This window comes from Pseudorca crassidens, chromosome 2 (genome assembly GCF_039906515.1).
Source record: "Pseudorca crassidens isolate mPseCra1 chromosome 2, mPseCra1.hap1, whole genome shotgun sequence".
Taxonomy (NCBI): Eukaryota; Metazoa; Chordata; class Mammalia; order Artiodactyla; family Delphinidae; genus Pseudorca; species Pseudorca crassidens.
The window spans coordinates 5,890,338-5,912,857 of NC_090297.1; the positions used below are offsets into that span (position 1 = coordinate 5,890,338).

Genomic DNA, 22,520 nt, shown 5'->3' on the forward strand with positions numbered 1-22,520 from the left:
AAGTTCCTACATAAGAGCGTCATTTGCTTTGGGGAAGGAAAAATGGGAATCAGAGTGCTGATTGTTTTTCATATGCCTTTAACTCAAAATAATCGATATGCTAAAGTGGCATACTTGGAGGTGGCACATCCTAAAGTCCTTCACTAACATTAGCAACACCATTTCTCCACTGTTGGATTGTGAGCTCCACAAGGCAGCTCAAGATCTCTTAAATAAATGTTTCAACAGCTGCAAGAAACTGACAATTTTAAGCTCCTCGAAAACAGGGAGAGTCTTTTAGTATGTACTTGCTCCAATGCCTAAAGACTTGTCAAATGTTGAATTAAAAATGCAGTGGATAGGATGGCATTGTTCTACCTGGAAAAAGGGACTGAACTAAGGGATGTCTTCATTTCCAGTACTAGAGCAAGGTTTTTTGGTAAGTGGTTTAATTTTTTGGCTTAGTTTTGTAAATGTGTGATGAGAAATAGGTATGAACTCTAAGGTTGAAAGAGTGTTGAGTTGCTGACTTATTAATAAGTAATATTGATAGAGTCTATGGTGGGTAGAGTGTGAAATCTGGCATCAGAATATCTGAATTGGACCAAGACTCTGCAGGACCTTATACAGTCACTTCACCCCTCTGGACCTCAACCTCTGCATCTGTGAAATGAAAACTATGTTAATACCTGCCAGGAAGTCTATATATAATGTCTAAAACAAACACGTGAGAAATAACAGTATTAGCGTATTGTTTTAAAATAGAGATAATTACCAGAAGAAATCATTTAAAGAGCTGAAAATATTTGCCTCTGGAGAGCAGGGCTGAGGAGTATGAAGGACAGAGTCAGAAGGCTGCTGTTTTTTCCTGATGAGCCTTTGAAGGCAGTCATCAGTGGGCTATCACTGTGCAACAAAATCTGGGTACTGCATTCTGTTCCCTGGGGGGCAGTCTCTTCCTATGGCAAGGCCAAAGTACAAGCGAGCAAACCTAATCCTCAGGTCGGTGCTTTTCAAGGCTTTGATCAGGTCATGTCTGTTAGACAAAGCAAGGACAAACCCAAAGTCAAGGGGCTGCAGGTGGAGAGGAAAGAGGGAATATTTCTGAAAAATAATCCAATCTACCCTAAGTAATAATTTGGGTTTTTAAAACTGTACGTAATGTATTCATTTGGCAAAAATTCACACTGACTCAGGTCCATTTCAGCTCCTGATGGTGATGCAGATGTCTCAGGAGTGTTAACTCAGATTCTTTCTCTCTCTCTTTTACTGAACCTTTGTCTTGCCATTTTTATTCTGTCCTGGTTGTCTCATGCTGTGGCAGGTATGGTTGTCTCCTTACAAGAGTTTACCATGGGCTCTAGAGCAAAACAGCCCGTCTTCTCTTAGTTTTCCTTCTATCCACCTAAATCCCTCCTTGGTTCTTTTTTTTTTAATATATAACGTATTTTTTTTTTGGCTGCATTGGGTCTTCATTGCTGTGTGCAGGCTTTCTCTAGCTGCAGTGAGCAGGGGCTACTCTTCGTTGCGGTGCTCAGGCTCTAGATGCGCGGGCTTCAGTAGTTGTAGCACACGGGCTCAGTAGTTGTGGCTCTCGGGCTTGGTTGCTCCACGGCATGTGGGATCTTCCCAGACCAGGGCTTGAACCCACGTCCCCTGCATCGGCAGGGGGATTCTTAACCACTGCGCCACCAGGGAAGTCCCTTCCTTTGTTCTTGAAGTGTGTCTGACCACTTGTCTCCTCTCCTTCTTTGTCTCTATTTCCCACACCCCTTCAAAATTAAAAGGGGGCAACTTTTGCCTGCTTTCTTCACAAAGAGCCAAAGGTGAAGTCATTCCAGAACTCCCCAAACATTTTCTTCTTAAAATGCAAAATGACTGGAGGCACTTAAATTTTTTGCATGAGTGCAGTGCTGCATAAATTAATATAGTTACAATTTTTAAAAATTAAATAAAAACCAGTCACCACCATTGTAAGGATAACATGAAATATATGAAAGTGTTCTGCAAATAAAAATGGCGTGTTATTTCTTGAAAAGAAACAGGTTTTTAATATCTAAATCAAAACTTTAAAAACACTGACATTTAAAAATACTGTTTGATCTCATACATTAATGGTGAGAATGCTAAGTGATTCAACTTGTACGGAGTTGCTCAAATTTATTTCCCACTTCTGGGAATTTACCCTCCAGTTATCCTTGCACAAGTAGGACATATGAACATGGTCAGTCAATGCAGTGCTTTTGGCAGAAAACGACTGCAAATAACCTAAGTGTTAACGATAGGGCACCAGTAAATAATCTACGAAACGTGTCCACAATGGCATACTATTTATCCGTGGGGAAAAAAATGAGGAACTTCTTGATGTGGAAAATCTTCAAGATATTCTTAATATGGTAGTGGCAGCAGGTAGGGAAGTGCAGAACAATATAGAGTCTGCTACATTTCTATGAGAAAGAAGGAAAATAATAGTATATATTGGTATTTGCTTGTGCATGCATAAATAATGGAAGGATGCCCAAGAAACTAAGAACATTGTTACCTAGGAGGTGGGAATGGAACTGGATGGGGACCCGGATAGGAGTTGTCTGTTCAGTGTAACCATATCATTTTGGATTCTGAAACCAGTAAAAGTATCACTAACCAGACTTTTAAAAACATAATTTGAGATTGTTGACCTTAAAACAAATAAAATAGTAAGACCTTTAGCTAGCCAAGATGAGTTTACTTGGGAATAGCAGAGGAATTGCAATTCAGGACAAGCCAACTATGGTGAAAACCACAGGCAAGTTCAAGGAGGCCAACGGAAGGTCAGTTTTTACTAGATTCTGAAGGAAATTGGGGAGGGCTGTGGCAGGTTTTTTATTGGCTGCAATTATAGGCAGCTTGTTGCTGTGTCAGAAGGAAATTTTCTTTCTTTCCCTGGGGCCTGTAAGATGCAGTGAGTGATACGTGTGTTAGAACCCTCCCTTCATGGTTTCCCCAGCCCATTTTGATTTAGGTTTCCTTTGTGCATTTTCACAAGATTGTAATTTCAATAAATTAATTAATCAAATACAGACATACTTCATTTTATCGCACTTCACTTTATTGTGCTTCGTAGACATTTCATTTCTTACAAATAGAAAGTTTGTGGCAACCCTGCATCAAGCAAGTCTACCAGCACCATGTTTCCAACAGCGCTTGCTCCCTTCGTGTCTGTGGCACATTTTGGTAATTCTCCCAGAATTAAAAGTGGAACCTGAAGATGTAACTCAGTTGCTGCGATTTCATGATCAAACTTTACCTTAAGGAGATGAGATGTTACTTCTTATGGATGCGCTAAGTAAGTGGTTTCTTGAGCTGGAATCTACTAATGGTGACGATGCTCTGAAATTATTGAAATGACAACAAAGGATTTAGAATATGACATCAACTTACCCGACAAAGCAGTGGCAGGACTTGAGAGGGCTGACTCCAACCTTAAAAAGTTCTAAAGCATTTGGTAGAATGCTACCAAACAGCACTACATGCTGTAGAGAAATCCTTCATGAAAAGCAGAGTCAATTGATATATTTTCATTATTTTAGTTTAAGAAATTGCTACAGCCGCCCCCAACCTTCAGCAAGCATCACCCTATTCAGTCAGCAGCCATCCACATCCCAGGCTCCACCAGCAAAACCCTTTCATCAGCAAAAAGATTAGGACTCCATGAAGGCTCAGGTGATGATTAGCATTTTTTAGGAATAATAATAATAATAAAAAAGCACATACTCTTTTTGGACGTAATGCTATTGCGCACTTAACAGACTACAGTATAGTGTCAATATAACTCTTATTTGCACTGGAACACCAAAGAACTCGAGCGTCTCGCTTTACTGTGGTGGTGTGGGACCCAACCTGCAGTATCTCTTTTTTTTTTTTTTTTTAACGCGCAGGCTCAGCGGCCATGGCTCACGGGCCCAGCCGCTCCGCAGCATGTGGGATCTTCCCGGACCGGGGCACGAACCCGTGTCCCCTGTATTAGCAGGCGGACTCTCAACCACTGCGCCACCAGGGAAGCCCTACAATATCCCGTAAGTACACCTAGACGTGCCTGATTTACGTGCTCAGCTCCCTCCCTAATTCTGTGGATGCAGAAGCAGCTTTGGAATCTTTAAAAAATACTATTTTGAGAAACGAATACACCTGAAATTAGCCTCCGTAACCAAATTAGTCACAGGGGATCGGGTGACAGAGCGCAGGGAGACCCTGAAGAGTCCTAATAGAGCGGGGGCGACGAGGGAAGGCGCTCCAGGAAACAGGAACAATGCAGAGGGAGCCCTAAGTGCACAGATGAAGCGTGAAAGGAACAATTCTACTGATATTTTGTGAAAATGAGTATTTAAAGGAAGCCGACGCACTCTCCAGACCGGCACAGCAAAAAACGTATGGGCTGCGGGAAAAAAAAAAAAGACGGGTTAAGTTCAGCGTGAGCCGGAGGCACACCGGACCGTGCCTCGGATGTGGGAGATTTCGGCAGGATACGTGAGTCCACAGGCTTCCCGCGGTGCCGGTTGTTCCGAATGGAATCAATCCCAGGAGCACAATCTCCACGCAGAACGGTAGGCACTTCCCACCCGTTCTCCAGGGTGGGTTCGGCCGGACGTGACGTAACGTGGTGCGAGCGACGTGCGTCTGCGCAGTGCGAGGCTGAGGAGCCGGGCCGGACGGCGCGCGTCTGCGCAGTGAGGGGCGATGAGAAGCCGGACGGCGCGCGCCTGCGCAATGAGGGGCTGAGACCGGAGCTAGGCGACGCGCGTGCGTGCTGGTTTGCGTACCTGCGTGAGTCCTGGGTTAGTCCCGTTCTGGCCCTGTTGTCCTCCGGGTAGAGGTGCCGACGGAAGGGGCCGAGTCTCCGCGTCCCTGGGAAGAGAGGCGAGGTTCAGGTCGGGGTCTTGGGGAACCCGGCGTGTGCGCAGGCCGTGGCGCCGCGGGCGGCGAGGGCGCGCCGGCCGCCCGCTGGACCCTCGGGGGGTCCCGGAGGCGGCGCGGACCTGGCCGACGTCTCGCAGGGTTTGAGGAGTGGGCGGCCTTCTGACATAAGTAGAGGACGCTGTTAGGCCGCCAGCGTAGTAGCAACGCTAAAGCTGCCGGAATTTGCGTGCAAAGCATCCCACCAGCCGGGAGCTAGTTAATCCTGTGTGTGTTAGCATCGTTTTACCAAGATCAGTTCACGGAAGACAAACTCTGCGGAAAGAGAACAGGCTAAAAACTATTCAGACCCTGGCTTAGCAGCCGTCGTTTACAACGGCGTTTGCTAAGTGCAAAGAGAGAATCTAGCTGCATTGAGCGTAGTGAGGGGGAATTACCATTTTTCTCCGTTATTTAAAAAAAAAAAGTGTGTTCAAATATTTAACACTGTTAACCTCCCCCGAATTTTTAGTGCAGTTATTGGAACTAAAAAAAAAATCCCCTCCAAAAATCTCAGGAGCTAATTGCTAAAGAGTGTATTTCGTTTCTCACCCAGCTAATAAAGTTTAGTCGTTTCTCTGTGAAATAGTACTTGAAAAAAGATGACTTTGTACCTCCCCCGCGTCGTGTGAAATGAAAGACCCATGTACTTGTGTCTTGGAAAATTACATTTGCAATATATTACTAGGAATTGGATTTTTAAAAACATGATGAAAGAAAATCTAAACAATACCAGCGTGTTGGCAACCTTACTGTGTTTTCATCTCAAAAAACATCAATTGAAATGCTGTGAAAACCAGTGTTAATCTAAAATGCATTTTTCATGCTCAGTTGTGTTTGTGTATCAAAACCTTTTCCCTAGGAGGCACTTAGTTACTCTCCTTAAAAATGTTCCTAAAATTGAAGTTGTTGGCTCTTACAGAGTCGCAGTGAAAGTTTTTCGAAAATCTTTTTTTCTTTTTTCTTTTTTTCAGTTACATCTTTAAGAAATCCAACATCAAAATGGCTTCAAAAAGAGCTCTGGTCATCCTGGCTACAGGAGCAGAGGAGATGGAGACGGTCATCCCTGTCGATGTCATGAGACGAGCTGGAGTATGTCCCCCAAAGTTTTCTAGCTCTCCTGTCTTTTAAAACATTTTTGGATTTTTATAAGTCATTTTGAATAAAGTAATGTTCCATGTACTTTATGAAGTATTTCAAACAGACACGACAGTACAGAGACTGATTCCACCTGTTTATCTACTGTGCACATTTACTACTTGTTAACATTTTGCTATATTTCTTTCTGACCTGTGCCTTGAAGAACAGGTGCTTTAAAGGAAGAAGGCATTGCAAAGCTCTCTTTGTAAATTTCCCTAATCCCTTTCCCTTTCTTGCCCCAGAGGTAACTGCTGTCCTCACAGTGACGTATGCGTGTCTTTAAAGTAGCATAAGAGTGTGGTTCTCATTTTGCATGTCTGTGGTATAAACCTGTATATACACATATAACCATAGTGAATGCTTAAATAGCATTTACTGAGTGGTAGGTATCATTCTAAGCACTTACATAAACTTTTTAAAATTTTATAACCTTATGAATTATTGCCATTCTCATTTTAAAGTTGAAGGAACTGAGGCACAGAAACAATAAAATAATTAAATAAAGTGCCCACGTTGTAGTAAAAGTATAGATCCAGTTTGTTTATTTAAAAGTGCTGCGTAGAGAATTCCCTGGCGGTCCAGTGGTTAGGACTCTGTGCTTCCCCTGCAGGGGGCACGGGTTCGGTCGCTGGTTGGGGAACTAAGATCCCGCATGCCGCGCGTGGCATGGTCAAATAAAAAACAATAAAATTGCTGCTTAGTCTTGCACTGTAGGAATATGCCAGTCTATCCATTCCTTTATTACACTGTTTCACAGCATTCTAATACTGTAATATTCTTGTACAGGTTTCACTGTTCACAGGTTTAGCTGTTTTTCTAGGCTCTATGCCTAAAAGGAATTGCTAGTTGCATGGTTGATGTTACTAGATTTTGTCAAATGACTATCCAAAGTACTAATATGTGGGCCCACCAGCAGTGAGGAAAATTCCCATTTTTTCCAGTATTGTCAACTTTGTAAATTTTTGCAAGGCGGAGTAGTATTTCGTTGTTTTAACTTGTATTTCTACCTTAAGAAAATACCAGGAGGGTTAAATGGCAGCAGCAACTTTGCCAGGTGGATTGTTGATAGGATGATCATATAATTTATCACCTAAACCAGAACACTTGTGGGAGAAAGGACGCTAAACAGACAGGGTGCTGGGACAGCATCTTTAATTCATACTGTTCCAGGCAAAGTGGGACAGACCTAGTGATTAAATATATTTAGCCATCTTAATAGCCTAAGGTCAGCATGGTTTGGTTGCAGTATTTCCTGCCCAGTTATTTTAAAACACAGGGCAGCTGTGGAAATGTTACTCTAAATTTATGTTTCAGTGTTCTTAAATATCATGATGATGTCTTTCTCTTAGATTAAGGTCACCATTGCAGGTCTGACTGGAAAAGACCCGGTACAGTGTAGCCGAGATGTTGTCATTTGTCCTGATGCCAGTCTAGAAGATGCAAAAAAACAGGTTTGTTCCATATACTTGGAATTATTCCTTCCTCTGGCTTCTTTATCAGTTTCTTGAACTGTCTCTTGACGACATCTAAGACTGTTGTTAGCACAGACTTATTTTAAGAAAGTTACTTTGCTTGGACGTCTTCGGCACTAAACTAAGCCCTGGGAAGTGAAGGACTTTGCCTTTTTCCACTGTGTATCCACGGAACCTGGCAGGTCCCTGATACCACGTGTGCTCAGTGTGGGTGGATGGGTGGGACCCTTTCATCAGTGTTCTGGCTCATACAGGCAGCCTGTCCTCCGCTTATAATTGTGTTACTTAATATAAAAGAGTCAAGTGGACATTTCCCATTCATTTTTCACTCTTTACTTGAAAGCTACTTCTTATCTTTCCTTTATCAGTGACACAGACGTGGTTGTGTGATTCATGTTACGTGGAACAACTCATACTTGATTTGTGGTCGGATTAAGGGAGGGGTAAGAGATCCCCTGAAATTGGTCACTTTTTCATTATTGCGGTTCTTCCTTTTGAGGGGGACCAACACTTCTGGGAATCTGTCAAGAGCTGTGGTCCCTTTCCTCAGAAGCATGCCCCACGCTACATATACCAGGCAACTTTGCACACGGTTTCACCAGGCTCAGGCTTCAGGGGCCGGTGTGACAGGAGTGTAGGCTGTACCCTGTTGGAGCAGAGCCCTCTCATGGACGGCCATCTCTGCCCTCCCGGGGAACCTGGAGCCTGATTTCCCTATGCCTCACTCTCAAATGCATAGAAAAAAGTGTATTCCTTTCTAATAAATCCAGATATTTCAGATTTATTTGCTAGACTGTGGAGTGTAAGAACATTGGTATTTCACATAAATCGGTGAAACTTTCTAAATAGCAGGTTAAAAATGAGAGAGTAGGAGTAAATATTCCTTCCCTGTTCCTTTTTGTCCTGTGGTGTCTGGGTATTTTAGAACAGGTGACATCTTGTGTCTTTTTAGTGTTTAGTTCAGTTTCCAAAAGGAGTGAAAAAAGTTCTGTACTTCACAAATATTGTTCTAAGTTTTGCTTGGTTTTCAAACAACATAGGACATTTTACAGTCTTTAAAAGTAACTCTAAATAGTATATGTTGGACTAAAAATGTAAATTTTCATTTCGTTTGCCTAATGACTAAATTTTTAAAGCTTTTAACAATTTAAGATACTGTATTAAACTAATTTCTATTTGTAATTTCAGCAAGTTTGAAATCATTAGACTTCTAGGGTGTTCTGGTATCTGGGATACTAAAATATTACATCATTTTTATCCTCCAAGTTCCATTTTTCATAAGGTTAAGAAAAACTTTTTGTGCTTTTTAGAGTTTGTTTTGTTTTTAGTTATTTATTACTATGTACATTCTTGTTGAAAACAATTCACGCGGTGTAGACAAACGCAGAGTCAAACGCTAAATGTCCCTTTCTTGTTCTCGCCCTCCCCCCACCCTGCCTCAGCTGGCGAGCTCCTTTGTCCATGAGTGTCTGTACACTGTACACATGTATGTGGGGGCATTGAGAGGTGTGTACACACATGCATCTACATGCGTGTGTATATTTATTCTTTGTCCAGGAATGAGATCATGATAACGCCTGCAGTTCTGCAGCATGGACATCGTTTCATGTTACTGTGTACAGATTTTCTGCAGTTTTTACTTACAGTATCCCATTATAGAGAAACCCCTAATTTAACTGTTCTTCTGTGAACAGCTTTTTGCTCTGATGTGAAAGTGTTCCTGCTTAACGCACACTTCAAGTGAAACATCTTCACATCCTTTTTCATTTTTTGAACTGTTACAGGGACCTTACGATGTGGTGGTTATGCCAGGAGGTGGTCTGGGCGCACAGAATTTATGCCAGGTAAAGCTGGGGGGCTTCAGCCTCTCGTATTCTGCTGGGTTTGCTGCTAAAATATTTCAGGAAGGAGGCTGTGAATAGATTAGGAAAAGGTGAAATTAACAAAGTGCTGTTCTAGCTTAATTTTTAAAAAAAGTTTCTGATAACATTTACTATAGAAGTAAGCGGAATTGGTGAAACAGTTATGAACAGATTCTGTGAATACAGTTCAAATATAAGACTACTTGTTTTTTTCCCCCAACCGCAGCAGAATGATTAATTTTGTGCTTGTGAGAAGGGTTAAGCCTAGAAAGATAAGAGATCGGCTGTCTACTCAACCATCGGGGTTAGGGAGGTTGCAGGGGGCTGGAGCTGCCAGCTTGAATGAAAAATGGCATAAAAGAAGCCGCTGCTTCTTCTTTTTGTCTTGTGTGAAGAGTTAGCCTGCAGGAAGAAGAAGAGAGAGAGGTGGCAGGGGCAGGGCACACAGAAGCTCATGAGGCAGGTGGAATCAGACATTTGGGGCTGCTGAGCTCCACTCCCTACTCTGCTGTCGGAAAACACCCAAAACAGCACATTTCCTCCCTTCTGTGTCTTTCTCCCTAGAGTACAAAATGGCAAGGGTTAATATGCCCAAGGGAAATTGCTTTTCTTATCTTTAAACATCTTTAAGAAAAGGGTACCTTTTTCTTATAGTAAATGCCTTGATCGGGTTTAAGGATGTAGAAACACTACGAATTTGGTAGTTTTTATATTGATGATTTAGCGGTATTGTTGAAAAATAGATTGAAGACCTTGTGGTTTAAGCTAAAATCAGATTCTGCCGAAGTTGCCAGCCAGATTGGCTGCAGCTTAATGACGACGTGCTGTGTTTTTGGTTTTCTTTGACTAGTCCTCTGCTGTGAAGGAGATACTGAAGGAACAAGAAAAGAGGAAGGGCCTCATCGCCGCAATCTGTGCGGGTAAGTACAGAGCCGTCCTGTGTTCAAGTGTGTTGTTGACTTTCTTCAGAAAATTCGTGACGGGGTCGTCTTTAGTTATAAGATCGTGTTCCCAGTACTTCTTCCCCTTCCTAAGGTATGAAGGGCATCTGTATCGGTGTATTTAGTTTGGGGCATGAGGCTGATGTCATCTCAGAAATTACTACAGTTCCGTTTTCTGCCTCTCCCTGCCTTTGGTCTACGTTCTGTGAAACTTAGTGTTTTCCCTGTTTGGTGGACCTGGAGGAGAACGTGGCCCCTCTGGCACTCAGTAAACAGCTTGTTACGACAAACCCCCGTGCCAGGAAGTACTTCTGCCCGCACAGGGTCAGCAAGAATTGGGCCAGCATAGTGTCAGAGCTCTGCCCTGTGCTTGCCCTGGGGGGCTTCCTGCCTGGTCCCCAGTGTTGAGAGCTGGGTCTTAGGTACTATATTCTCTGCCACTTAATTTAGAGTAAGGCTGTTGGTGCTTTGTCGATGTCTCCACATCTTTGAAACCTAGTAATACTTTGGTTTTTGATACCATTTTAAAGTCCATCCTTCTTGCTCTAATATCAGATGATATTCTGCCATCTTGCATTTTTTTCATAGTGTAATTTTGGCAGGTGCTTTCCTTATTCATAGGTCTTCATTAAATGTTTGTCAAAAAGAGCAAATACGGGCTTCCCTGGTGGCGCAGTGGTTGAGAGTCCGCCTGCCGATGCAGGGGACGCGGGTTCGTGCCCCGGTCCGGGAAGATCCCACATGCCGCGGAGCGGCTGGGCCCGTGGGCCGTGGCCGCTGAGCCTGCGTGTCCGGAGCCTGTGCTCCACAACGGGAGAGGCCACAACAGTGAGAGGCCCGCGTACCGCAAAAAAAAAAAAAAAGAACAAATAAAGAGATGAATGTATGGATGTTTAATTAAAATGATGTGTTGATATTTTCTTCAATACAATAGACTTTTTAAAAGAAGTCATAGGCCGGGGATCTGGGGACTGCATCACAGCAGTGGTTCTCGGAGTTTTTTCAGAGGGTTCGTAAGGGCAGAGCAGATACTATTTATACACTATTTGCCTTTTTCCTTCTTATTCTCACAAGAGTGCCATCAGAGTATGACGATGTCATCATTCAGGCATGGCTTGTGTGCTCGAGTATTCTTATGTTGTAAACCTGTCCCAGTTTTAATTTCTAGCATGGCAGATACTGATAAATGTAACTCGTATAATAGCTAGAGGGGTCCTAAGACCCCTTTACATGTTTGAGAACCTCTGCATTAAAGACCGGGAAGGACTGAGGGGCAACCACCTGGCAAGTCCCGTCCTTGGGTTCCGGTCAGCACTGATCTCTGACCTGCCCTTGGGGCTCGGGGATTTCTGTCTGCTGAAGGACGCTGCAGCCCAAGCAGCTGCAGCCCTCCTTGTGGAGGAAGACAGAGGTGCTGTCATTCATGCAAGGGCTTAGTCCCCCTCCCCCTCCCCACGTGCTGACCCTCACCTCTGCCTCATTCTTAGTGCTTTACCTAAAGGAAGAAAGGAAGGGTTTGGGCTGGGTTTGTCCTCTTAGGACTGTGTTGCAAGTAAAAACCACATATCAGTTTGTCATTTTGTGTCACCAAAGTAGAATTATCAGCCACATCTGGTTCAGGGTTTTGTGTTCAGGCAGACTTGAATCCCACGCTGCTAAGACACACAGGCCTTGTCGTCATTTACATCCACATTGTAAAGTGAACGGAGCTAGTGACCTGTTGTCCTGTTGAATGTCCTGCACTGCCCCTCTGGGTGCTGCACAAAGTAGGAGAGGCGTGATGGCCTGTGAAGGAGATTGCAGCGAGGTTGGAACGAGTGATGGGAGAGATTCTGGTGTTTAAATCAGCAGATGAGAACAAGATGATTCTTAACTGTCACAGTTAGGAAATGGGAACGGTTTATTGAACTGAAGGAATATTAACTTAACCCCTAATATGGAGTGAACGGGAGAGACAGAAATTGGAAGGGAGGCTGCCTTGAGAAGAAAATAAAACGAGATTCACTCTGGGTGGGGCAGGGGAAGGAAGCCTGGAGGTGACGAGCAGGCTGCGGGCAAGCGCTGGGCTGCAGGTGCAAGCTGGGGGCGGTTGCCGGGCTTGGTGTTCCCTCTGTACATCACCACACGGTGGCGCTGTTGGCTTTCGCCTCTGGGCCTCCCAAGGCGATTCTGTCCACTGGACCCTCTGTTCCCTGAACCTTCTGCTCCCTGCTCAGAGCTGGACCCCTGTTGCAGACTCGGCCACATTTCATCCACCGGAATCTCAAGTAATAGGAGCAGTTAAGTGTCCCCTCGAGTTTTCCAGCTAGGATTCTGAAGCACCGGCAAGCAGTAATTTTGAGCTTACCGTACAGTCACTGATGTTACAGGCAGCCATTTTATCACCTGGAGGGAGCGGCCTAAGAATTCCTCGCTCACTGTATGACCTGCTGTCCTCATGTACGATCAGTCCTCGCTTGAAATTTGCTTTAAAATATATGACGTAGGAAATTATTTTTTATTAAAATCTTACAAAATAAGAATTAAAGGTAATTCATGAATACATCAAATAAAAATTGAGATAATTACTCAATTTTTACACACTCTTAGGATTTGCTACCAAACATAGCTCTCATATGCAGCATACAAGTAAGGAGGAAGGGGGCGTCAAGTATATTTAAGAGGCTTTCCAGTTAAGATATAAGTGAGGACTTGGTATGAAACTGACAACTGACGTTAAGACAGAAAGCTTATGTAATTACATATCATTTGTTTGATCTTCCTGTTAGTAGCAGGTAAGATCTGAGTAGCCTGTAGGTAGGTCCATTATATAACCACTTTATCCTTGGAACGGTGCTGTAAAACGAAAGGTCATGAGAGCAAGTGCTTGGGTTTGCTGGAGTTAAAGTGTGCAGAGTCCGTCCTGGGATGTTAACCACAGTGCCCTAACCACTTAGAAGGCCACAGTGCTCTTCTGAAGTTTTTCTGGGTGTGACATTAGGCCTTAGAAAGTTTTTCTTTTGTTATTTTTTGGTGGCTTAGAGGGAAAAGGTAGAAAAACTACTTTTCTAAAAGTTTTAAGATAACAAATAGGGACTTTTTTGTCTTAGTCCCTATTTGAGGACTGTGACCTACAAAATATGCTTGTGATTAGCAGTGAAGTTGACCATTCATAAAAATCTCAAGTTAGCAGGGGCATATTTTTTTTTAACCTTCATTTTAAGAGGGTGCATGTAGAGAACCACAGGGGGCATTTGCACAGGGTTCTTAAGTGCGTCGTCGTGAGACAGAAATGCCAGTGCCTTTGGATCTCAGACATGGGCATTTCACAGGTGTCTCCTTTGGGGCTGGTACAATGTCCTGTTCATTTTAATAATCCTACCGCCTGATACATTTGGATAGACAGATGGATGAGTGCTAATTTTTCATTCTCAAGTAGAAAAATAAAACTAGTCTCTACAATAGCAGTCAAGCCCAGGGGTTCAGAGAGTATTAGTTGCCTTTAATGTGTAACTAAATCTTCCATGTGCAAAGGGTAAGCAGGACGTTTTGCCCTCCATGGTCTCCCCCTCCTTTGTGCCCCTGTTACACTTGCAGCCTGTCCCTCGAGGGGACATGTTCTATTTATCTGTTTGCGCCTCAGCTATAAAAGCAGATATTTTTGATTAAATGGTTATTGATGTGTTTTAAGTTTGTGCGTTTTTGCCGCATGTGCTCAGCAGATGGTTTATTATAAACACACTTTACCTCTCATACTAAGAAGTGTTTAGTTTCAGAATCGTAAGCATATTTTAGATAAGAGCCCCTGATTTTGAAGAATAGTTTTGCTGCTGCGATTTTTAAAACATGGGTTTTTCTGTGTCTACATTTAAGTCTTTTTATTCATCTTCTTTTTAGGACCTACGGCTCTGTTGGCTCATGAAATAGGTTTTGGAAGCAAAGTTACAACACACCCACTTGCTAAAGACAAAATGATGGACGGAAGTAAGTACCTGCTTATATTGTAATGAGCCAAAAGACCTACTCAGAAAGCTGTGCTATAGCGTTGTCTCCCGCTTGGTAGACAGTAGTACATAGGGATTCTCTGTGGGTTGGGGTGTGATGTGTTCCTCACTTTCTTTGCAAGTGTTTCAGTGAGAGAGACGGGCTAATGGTGTGGGTGTCTACGCGTGCGCCCCCTGACGGTGTGGGTCTGCAGACATGCACCCTAACGGGAACGCAGGTGCTGAGCCAAAGGCCAGCCTGGCTCGGAGTGGCGCAAAATGCCAGTTTAACGAGTATTTTTACTCAATACTTTGCCAGTGGCCTGAGGGTAAATTTTAAACCTTGATAGCGATTTCAGAGTGTGCCCTTTTGCCCACAGTCCAAAGTAAAACGGACATTGCTCCCTTCTTCCAGAGGAGGCCCGGGTGGCAGGCAGGCCTGTTCCTTCGCTCATGGGCTTCTTTTATAAATATCAGCTAGGTGTTTAACTTTCATTCATTTATTTTTATGAAAACAATTTCTATGCATGGTTAAAATAAAAATGCAAACAGTACAGAAAGGGGTGAAGTAAAAGGAAGTGTTTCTCTTCTCTCTAACTTCCCCAGCACCTTTCTACTTTTCACATTTAACTTCTATTAAGTTTTCCTGTGAAACTCTAGAATTTTCTCTGCACATACTCATTGCCCTTTGCAGTTTAATATTGTTACTCACATGAGATCTAGTAAGTACATTCTACAGCTTGCTTTTTTAACCTAATAGTATAACCTATAATTGATCAACTTTTTAAAAAATTCTCATATTGTTGCTTGTCACTTGGAGATTATTTTTAAAAAGCACGTCATTGTCTCTGCCCTCCAAGAGTTAACAGCTTGCAGAGACATGTGCACCAGACTTAAAAATTTGAGGCAGTGTGTAATTAACAGCAAAACAATGTAACCAAGCTCCTGGATGTACAGCTGTGTAGCCACTGCTTCTCAGTGTGACATTCAGAGCACCAACCAGGTAGCGTCTTTCGTCAGGTGGTATCTTCCTCTGCCACCTGTCCCTGGAGTGCATATCACAGGGAGGCAGAGACCCTGGAACATGCAGAGAGAAAGGAAAAGTGTGGATAAGTGCAGGGAATCACAGATTCCCACTTAGAAGCCAAAAGTGGTTCGACTGGCGTTCAGCCAGCAGGGAGACCGAGTGACCGGCTCTGTTTAAAACACCCACCAACCAAAAACCAGTGGCTAAATAAAAAGACTAATAGTTAGGGAGGGTGGGAGGGAGACGCAAGAGGGAGGAGATATGGGGATATATGCACACGTACAGCTGATTCACTTTGTTATACAGCAGAAACTAACACACCATTGTAGAGCAGTTGTACTCCAATAAAGATGTTGGAAAAAAAATAAAAGACTAATGGTATCAAAAGCGGATTTGAAAACAGCTGCGCGACTGATAGATTTTCTTGTCTATCTCTGTTCTGCTCTGGACTTATTCTGAACTAAAAGTAGGGCAAGTAAATTTTTTCTTATGTTAATGCTTTCATCGCAAAGTAAAGTGATGCATTTTTCATTCACTGCCTTTTTAAAAAGATTAATAGACCTTATTTTTTAGAGGAGTGTTATGTTCACAGCAAAATTAAGCAAAAAAGTACAGCGTTTCCCTAAACCCCCAGTACCCCACCCCATCCCCCTCACCGTCAGCTTTGTTTCCCCCACCAGACGGTGCCTTTGCTGCAGTCGATGAACCCGCGCTGATGTGTCGTCATCACCCAAAGTCCATAGTTTATGTCAGGGTTCACTCTCGGTGTTGCAGATTCTGCGTATTCTTAAATCTGATCCAAAGTAGTGTTTTCTTGGAAAATCTGTGAGTTTAGTTGGCAGAAAGATACGAAGTTGTCAGTAAAGCCATCTTTGTGAAAATTGACTTTTTCTTTTAAAGGCTCTGGTTTCTGGGCGTTTTTTATTGTAGGGATTTAATTTACTTTGAGCTGATGGAGGGGTTTGGGAGGGTTAGAAAGAACAGAGTCGGGCTTCCTTTAGTAGTTACGACACATGAGAAGGAAGAAGGAGTGGAACGTGTTCCCCGCTATCTGCACATGTATCTCTGTGGCTCTTTCCTTGTAACGCCTCAGGAAGTTGAGGCTGATAGAACTAGAAAAAGATGAGATCGTTAACTCTCGGGCACCTACGGGGTATATTCCTGCGTGTTATCTCGAGCCTTGCAGCCCCGGTGCCCAGCAAGGCAGGTGTTGGCTTCACCTCGCCTGGGGAGGCGAGGCCACTTGTTGGAGCTGGGCCGGAACTGGGGCCCCCGCCTCTGTCCTGGTGAGGCCCCCCACACGCCTAAGTTACCAGCATTGCATTCTGTCCTCTTACACGTAAGTCCTCTTGTAAGAGAAAAATGTTTGCAGTTTCTGCCCCTTCAGAACATTCTGAGAGGTGGAGCTGTAATCGCTTCCTGGATGTCTCCTCCGGGAGGCCCTCTGTCTCGTCCTCGTGGTGAACGTCGTGTTAAGATCAGTAGGCCTGGCTGTGTGCTGAGTGCTGGGGACGCCGCAGTGAACAGGCTGCCCTTGCCTGGCCACGTCTGCGGTAGTGACACCACCACTTTCTGCTGGCGTTTGGTTCGGTTGGGTTCCCATGATCATCCTGTTAGGTTGGTATCATCCCCATTTTACAGAAGAGAAAAAGGAGGCTCAGAGGGGTCAGACAGCTACTGAATGGCAGACCTGGATTTGAACCCAGAACTGCTGTGCTCAGGGGTCGGCGGCTTTTCCTTGAAGGGCCAGATAGTAAATATCTCGGGCTCTCTGGGACGCCCCGTCTCTGTGGCGACTCCTCCACCTGTGGCGCCCAGACCATGTAGGTGAGGGGTGTGCAGGTAAAAGCTGCCGTTAGTTGCTGCCCCCTGGCCCCCCCAGGTGTTTGATCTCTGGGCTTTGAGAGAGGCTTTGGGGTGTTTGCTTAAAGTTAACGGAATGAATGCCTCCTGCGGGTTGGCTGGGAGTTGGCTGGTGCGCGGGGCGTTTTCCTCATTGTCGCCACTAGGTGGAGGTGGTCCGTAAGTAGACCTTTTGCTCTTCCTGGTTGAGATTCTTAGAACCATGGAACCTTTAAACATCTTTAACCAGTTAGGCTGTATTTGTAATATTTTACCCACAAAGAGGTTGTTAAGTGAACTATTTAGAGCCGTGCCTCCCGCTGACCTGTCCGTCTCAGCTCCAGGAGACCCAGCCCAGCCGGTTTCCTAGTTCAGCATTTAAAATGATCTTTAACCATCAGGAAATGAGGTTAGATTAGGAAAACCTCTCGCCCTCAAACCAGGGATCCACTTTTCTTCTAAAAAAGTGTAACTAGGAAATGTTTCACGTACTGTAGTCAGTTACTTCAGTGGGTGACGTGATTTTTAATGAGGTTTAGGAAGACCTAAATCACTGCAGGTGTTATTCATCCACTTTGAAAGGACACGAGCATCAGGACGTGGTTTCTAAAGCTCGTTAACACAGCAGAAGCATCTTGCTCAGGAGACTTCTTTTTTTTTTTTGGCTGCGTTGGGTCTTAGTTGCAGTGCGTGGGCTCAGTAGTTGCAGCGCGTGGGCTTAGTTGCCCCGCGGCATGTGGGATCTTAGTTCCCCGACCAGGGATCAAACGCATGTCCCCTGCATTGGAAGGCGGATTCTTAACCACTGGACTGCCAGGGAAGTCCCAGGAGACGTTTTTCTGTATGTGTTCACTGAACAGGCATTTCCTGAGCTCTTCCTTAGGCTCTGGGAACAGAAAAGGGAACAAGATAGAGCCACGTCCTCAGGTGTTCTCGGGGGTGGGGGGTGGGGGGGGGACTGGCAGGAGGTCTGCACTGAGCATGGGGGAGGGGAGGGGTTCAGAGGCGGTGTGTGCCTGGCTCTCCCTGCGGGGACTGGGTGTGGCGGGATCTCACAGGGGACCCTCTGTCCTTCGTGTCCCACGTCACTGAGTGGTACCACCACCCGCCCACCCAGTTGCTCAGGACAGGCGACTGGGAGTCATCCTTGATGTCTCTCCACATCGAGTCTTTCCCCAAGGCCCGGGCATTTTATCTCCAAGGTACATCTTAGACCTTCATTTCCTCTCCGTTGCCGCTGTCCCATCCAGGTCACCGTTTGCTCCCACCTGGATGCGGCTTCTTTTCCGTCTCCCCTCTGGTTCCTTCCGGTCCAGTCTCTGTGCGCAGGCCAGGCCCCGGGGTTTGTGCACCGTGACGTGGAGCTCAGGGTCACCTCAATGTGCTGGAGAAAGTTGGCGAAGGCTTCTCCTGGGGGAACTGGGTGTGCTCTGATTTGCGCTTTGGAAAGGTTCCCGTTTTGGTGGTGCTGAGTGTGGAGGGAAGGGCAGCCAGAAGGGAGGCTGGACGCAGAGGTCCCGCAATAAGGCAGCAGGCGGAGGAACAGTCATTCATTCTTTCATTTACCTGGTCCTCGGGGGCCCCCCCTTGGTGCCATTAATACCCTGGGCCAGACGGGCAGGTGAAGGCTCAGCGTTTTACAGAATAGACAGTAAACAGGAGACGGATTGTTTCCTCGGCGCTGCGAAGGCGCTGTGATGGAGTGACCTGAGGGACCTGGTTTAGAGAGGGGTCACAGGTGCCCTCTCTGAGGGCTTGGTGCTGATGCTGAAGTTGAAAGAGCAAGTCGCTGAGAAGAGCTTCCTGGGCAGAGGGAGCGGCCCAGGCCCCCCGTGGGGCCGGAAAGAGTGCAGTGTGCCCGGCAGCAGCTCCCGGCGCAAGAGGGCGGTGGGGCAGGCTGCATGGGGCGGCGGTGCTGCACGCGCGCGTGGAGGGAGGGTCTGCTGACGCCTGCCTGGCGTGGAGGGTGAGAGCTGTGGGGGCTGGTGCGGGGAATCCCAGCTTTGTGCCCTGAGACTTGCCCGGAGGTAGGGTCGTTTACTTCCTGGGAATGTAGGAGAAGCACGTTTCTTATTACGTTTGCAAAAATACAGCCAACTGGGGCCGCAGAGGAAAATAGTCCCTGACGAGTGAGTGTGGTTCCCCCTCCGCGCCTCCCTCCCCGCTCCCGATCCCTTATGTGTAGTTTGTGCTTGTTTGATTTTGAGGCAGCAGAGCGCGTGTGTGTGCGTTACCTAGGTGGTCTGTATCACAGGCAGTTTCTACCTTCAACACCAGTTCACCCTCATCCCCCTTTCCTCCAGCATTTTGTAGGGAAGGAAAAGTAATTTTCCCTCTACTCTTCTGAGTTCTTAGTTGAGACCCCTGAAAAAAAAAAAAAAAAAGACAGATTGACCAGAGAAAAACAAGCTTAACGTGTATACATGGGAGATACCCAGGGAAAAATGAGTAACTCCCTGAGATGGTTTAGAATTCTGGCTTAAGTACCATCTTAATAGAGAAAGGAGACGGCGAGGTAGGCCTCTCAGGGGAGCGTAATTGGCTTTTAGGAAAGTTGAAGGGACCCTTCGAAGAGCAGATGGGAGGAGTAGTAGTTGTGACAAGTTCGTCTGGGTGTGGTGTCAACTTCTAGTTTCCTCTCCCGGTTGATGAGACTCCCGGGAGGGGATTTCTGAGTTCCTTCCGGATGATCTGTCTTTAGGCAGGAAAGGAGGTTCCGAGGAAGCCACTCCCTCTCCCTGCCTGTGCTGTTTTTCAAGTGCTTTTAGCTCAAAATAATCAGTAAAGCAAAGCAGCCTATTTTGGGGTGGCGTTTCCTGAACTCCTGCCGTCACACTTTCGAGTGTGTATTCTCTCCCCTTCACTTCACAGAATTGACACTTGGGTGTGTTGTGGAATAGAAACGTGACTGCTTAGCATTTGCTCTGGCATCCCCCTCACACGTACGAGGGCTTTTGCAGCTGCGTTGAAGTCACGTGTGTTCACACACTTCATTTCAGCAGTTGGTAGCGCCTCCTGCTCTTTGCTGTGCGTGGCGGCCTCGGTATCTTCCCGCTGTGCTCCGAGAGCTGGGAGTGCCTGAGGGTCGCGAGGGACTGGCCACCTCGTTGTGGCCCCGGGGGTTTTTGCTTGTTCTTGTTTTGATTTTCATGAGACCAGTAGTAGTGCTGCAGGGGAGTGGGGCTGCTGAGTGGTGGTTCTTGCTGTCCAGCATAGCCCGCTGGGACATAACCCTTTTTTGTTTTTATTTCGAAGATCATTACAGCTACTCAGAGAACCGCGTGGAAAGGGACGGCCTGATCGTCACCAGCCGGGGGCCGGGAACCAGCTTCGAGTTTGCCCTGGCGATTGTCGAGGCGCTGGCCGGCAAGGAGGTGGCCGAACAAGTGAAGGCCCCGCTGGTTCTTAAAGATTAGAGCAGAGAGGTTTGGTGATGGGTAATCCATGCTCACCGTGTTCGCTTTAAACAAAAGAAGGGGGATTACCGTGCGGAGACGCCGTCATCACCATCCCCCCTCAAGTGTGGCTGTGACGTGACAGCTGCACAGAGATTCCTCAGCCTGCACTTGTGTCCCCACGTTTCTGAACCTTGACTGCAGAATAAATGGGGCATTTAGCAAAACTACTGATGCTTCCTTCTTTTACTTCTGGTCTCTGTTTTCTTGTGTGAAACCAAGTGATTGTCAGCTTCGTCCGCAGCTCTTAACTGTTGATACGGCTGCCGAAATAAATGAATAGGAGACACATTTTACACAGCAGGGAGGAAAAGCATAAAACGGAGATTGAAAAGGCTTGTGACTTCTCTCCCGTCCATTAACTGTATCTCTAATGTGCGACTAAAAGATACCAACGAAGTTGGCTGCACTGTGAATTTTTGTAAGCTAATCCCTCGTCTCCCATTGCAGAGAGTCCTGAGATGGAATTGAAAACTTCCCAAGGCTGGCCTAGCCTGCCCTCCCTTCCTTGGGTAACAGTACCTGGCTGTTTCACCCCGCGAGCCGCCCGGCTCCCGTGTGCAGTGGGTGGGATGCACACCAGGGCTGGGCACACAGCCCAGGCCCAGCCAGTCAAAGCCTGACGCACCCTGACCAAGGTGGGACCGTCAGCCAGTGGGATGCAGTGCCAGGGCCTGCGCCCTGCCCGCTGGGGTTCTCAGCTGGGTGGTCAGGAGGGCCGGCAGTGAGCCTGGAGGAAAAAGGCCTGGCCGAACGTGACTCCAGCATGACAGGCGGAAAGCTCAGAACGTGCTTGACCCAAGATCCTGCCCCAAGCAGGCGACGCCTGGACTTGTGAACAGGAGCCAGCAAATTCCCGTGGCTTTTTTGTTTCACTATTTATAAGTGACTGATGGGACCCAGAGGAACGAGGTGGCGGGCAGGCTCCTGAAGGTGGAGGGCTGAGCCACTGAGTAAAACTGCCGAACCACCAGTGTGCTCTGCTGCCTGTCCCCGCTTGCCCCCCACCCCACCCCCGTCTCTCCTTCCCCCCTCCCTCCTGTTCCTCCTTCCCTCCCTCCTGGCCTTTCAGACGTGTGGGCTGTGAGGTCTCTGTCACAACTGCTCAGCTCTGTCCTAGTAGCACAAAAGCAGCCACAGCCACTCCACCAAGCAGGCAGGATGGCCGTGCAGCAAAACCTTTGTCAAACCGGGCAGCAGCGGGGACTGCACCCTCGGGCTGCAGTGTGCCCACCCCTGAACCAGAAGGCGGGGCAGACGCTACTGATGAAAAATGCAAACGTAATTGCAGGTTTAATAAGCACTGATGGTGTGAAGAGGATGCCGGGGAGGGAGCAGGGGAGACTGCATGAGGGGTGGGGGGCCTCTGAGGTGAGGTTTCAGCTGAGACCTGAGGAAAGGTCAGGTTTGCCCCTTCAGCAGCCGTTGGCTGTGCTGGACCTGCTCTGTGCCCAGCCCATTCCTGGTGCTGCAAGAGCCACTGGGAGACACAGTCTGTCCTCTTAGAGCTAACATGTGGGATTGGGAGAGACTGGAAAACATCTACGTTCTATGAAGAGAAGCAAGGTAAGGGGGCAGTGACGGGGATGTTTCCTGCAGGGCGTATATAGGAGACCTCTATGAAAAGGGACCTGAGGGGAAACCTGGAGAGATCCGGTGTTGAGTAAGGCAGGACTGCTAAGAGGATTCCAGGAAGAAGAAACAGGAAGAGCAAAGGCCCTGCGGCAGGATCAGTGGGGTGTGGAGGGCGGCTGGCTGGGGGTGGGGTTGGAGAGCTAGCTGGCAGGCACCTAGATGGGGAGCCCTGGAGGAGGACCCTGATCTCTCTCGGTTCAGAGGTTCTCTGTTGAGAGGGGACCCCATGGGGAGCAGGGGGGAGGACCCCAGAGGTGGGCGCCCATGTGGGTG

At 46.4% G+C, this 22,520-nt stretch overlaps 1 protein-coding gene across 5 annotated transcripts; it reads left to right on the forward strand.

Moving 5' to 3' along the window:
* The first annotated feature begins 3,920 nt into the window (after window positions 1-3,920).
* PARK7 (Parkinsonism associated deglycase) lies at window positions 3,921-20,782 on the forward strand. 5 transcript variants are annotated; one of them, XM_067719066.1, is made up of 7 exons: window positions 3,921-4,034; window positions 5,886-6,003; window positions 7,401-7,502; window positions 9,308-9,367; window positions 10,236-10,305; window positions 14,203-14,289; window positions 20,413-20,782. In XM_067719066.1, the coding sequence occupies exons 1-7, from the start codon at window positions 3,937-3,939 to the stop codon at window positions 20,571-20,573; spliced, it is 696 nt and encodes a 231-aa protein (XP_067575167.1). In that variant the 5' UTR covers window positions 3,921-3,936; the 3' UTR covers window positions 20,574-20,782. The 5 variants fall into 5 exon arrangements, with proteins under 5 accessions (XP_067575167.1, XP_067575184.1, XP_067575176.1 ...); XM_067719083.1 differs by lacking the exon at window positions 3,921-4,034 and adding an exon at window positions 4,641-4,793; XM_067719075.1 differs by lacking the exon at window positions 3,921-4,034 and adding an exon at window positions 4,732-4,886.
* Window positions 20,783-22,520: the final 1,738 nt, after the last annotated feature.

Excerpts from the sequence above, each read along its gene's own strand:
- PARK7 (XM_067719066.1), top strand. The coding sequence starts at position 3,937 with ATGTGGGATCTTCCCGGACCGGGGCACGAACCCGTGTCCCCTGTATTA. Across the intron at positions 9,368-10,235 it reads GCGCACAGAATTTATGCCAG|TCCTCTGCTGTGAAGGAGAT; the intron begins GTAAAGCTGGGG and ends TTCTTTGACTAG. Across the intron at positions 10,306-14,202 it reads CATCGCCGCAATCTGTGCGG|GACCTACGGCTCTGTTGGCT; the intron begins GTAAGTACAGAG and ends TCTTCTTTTTAG.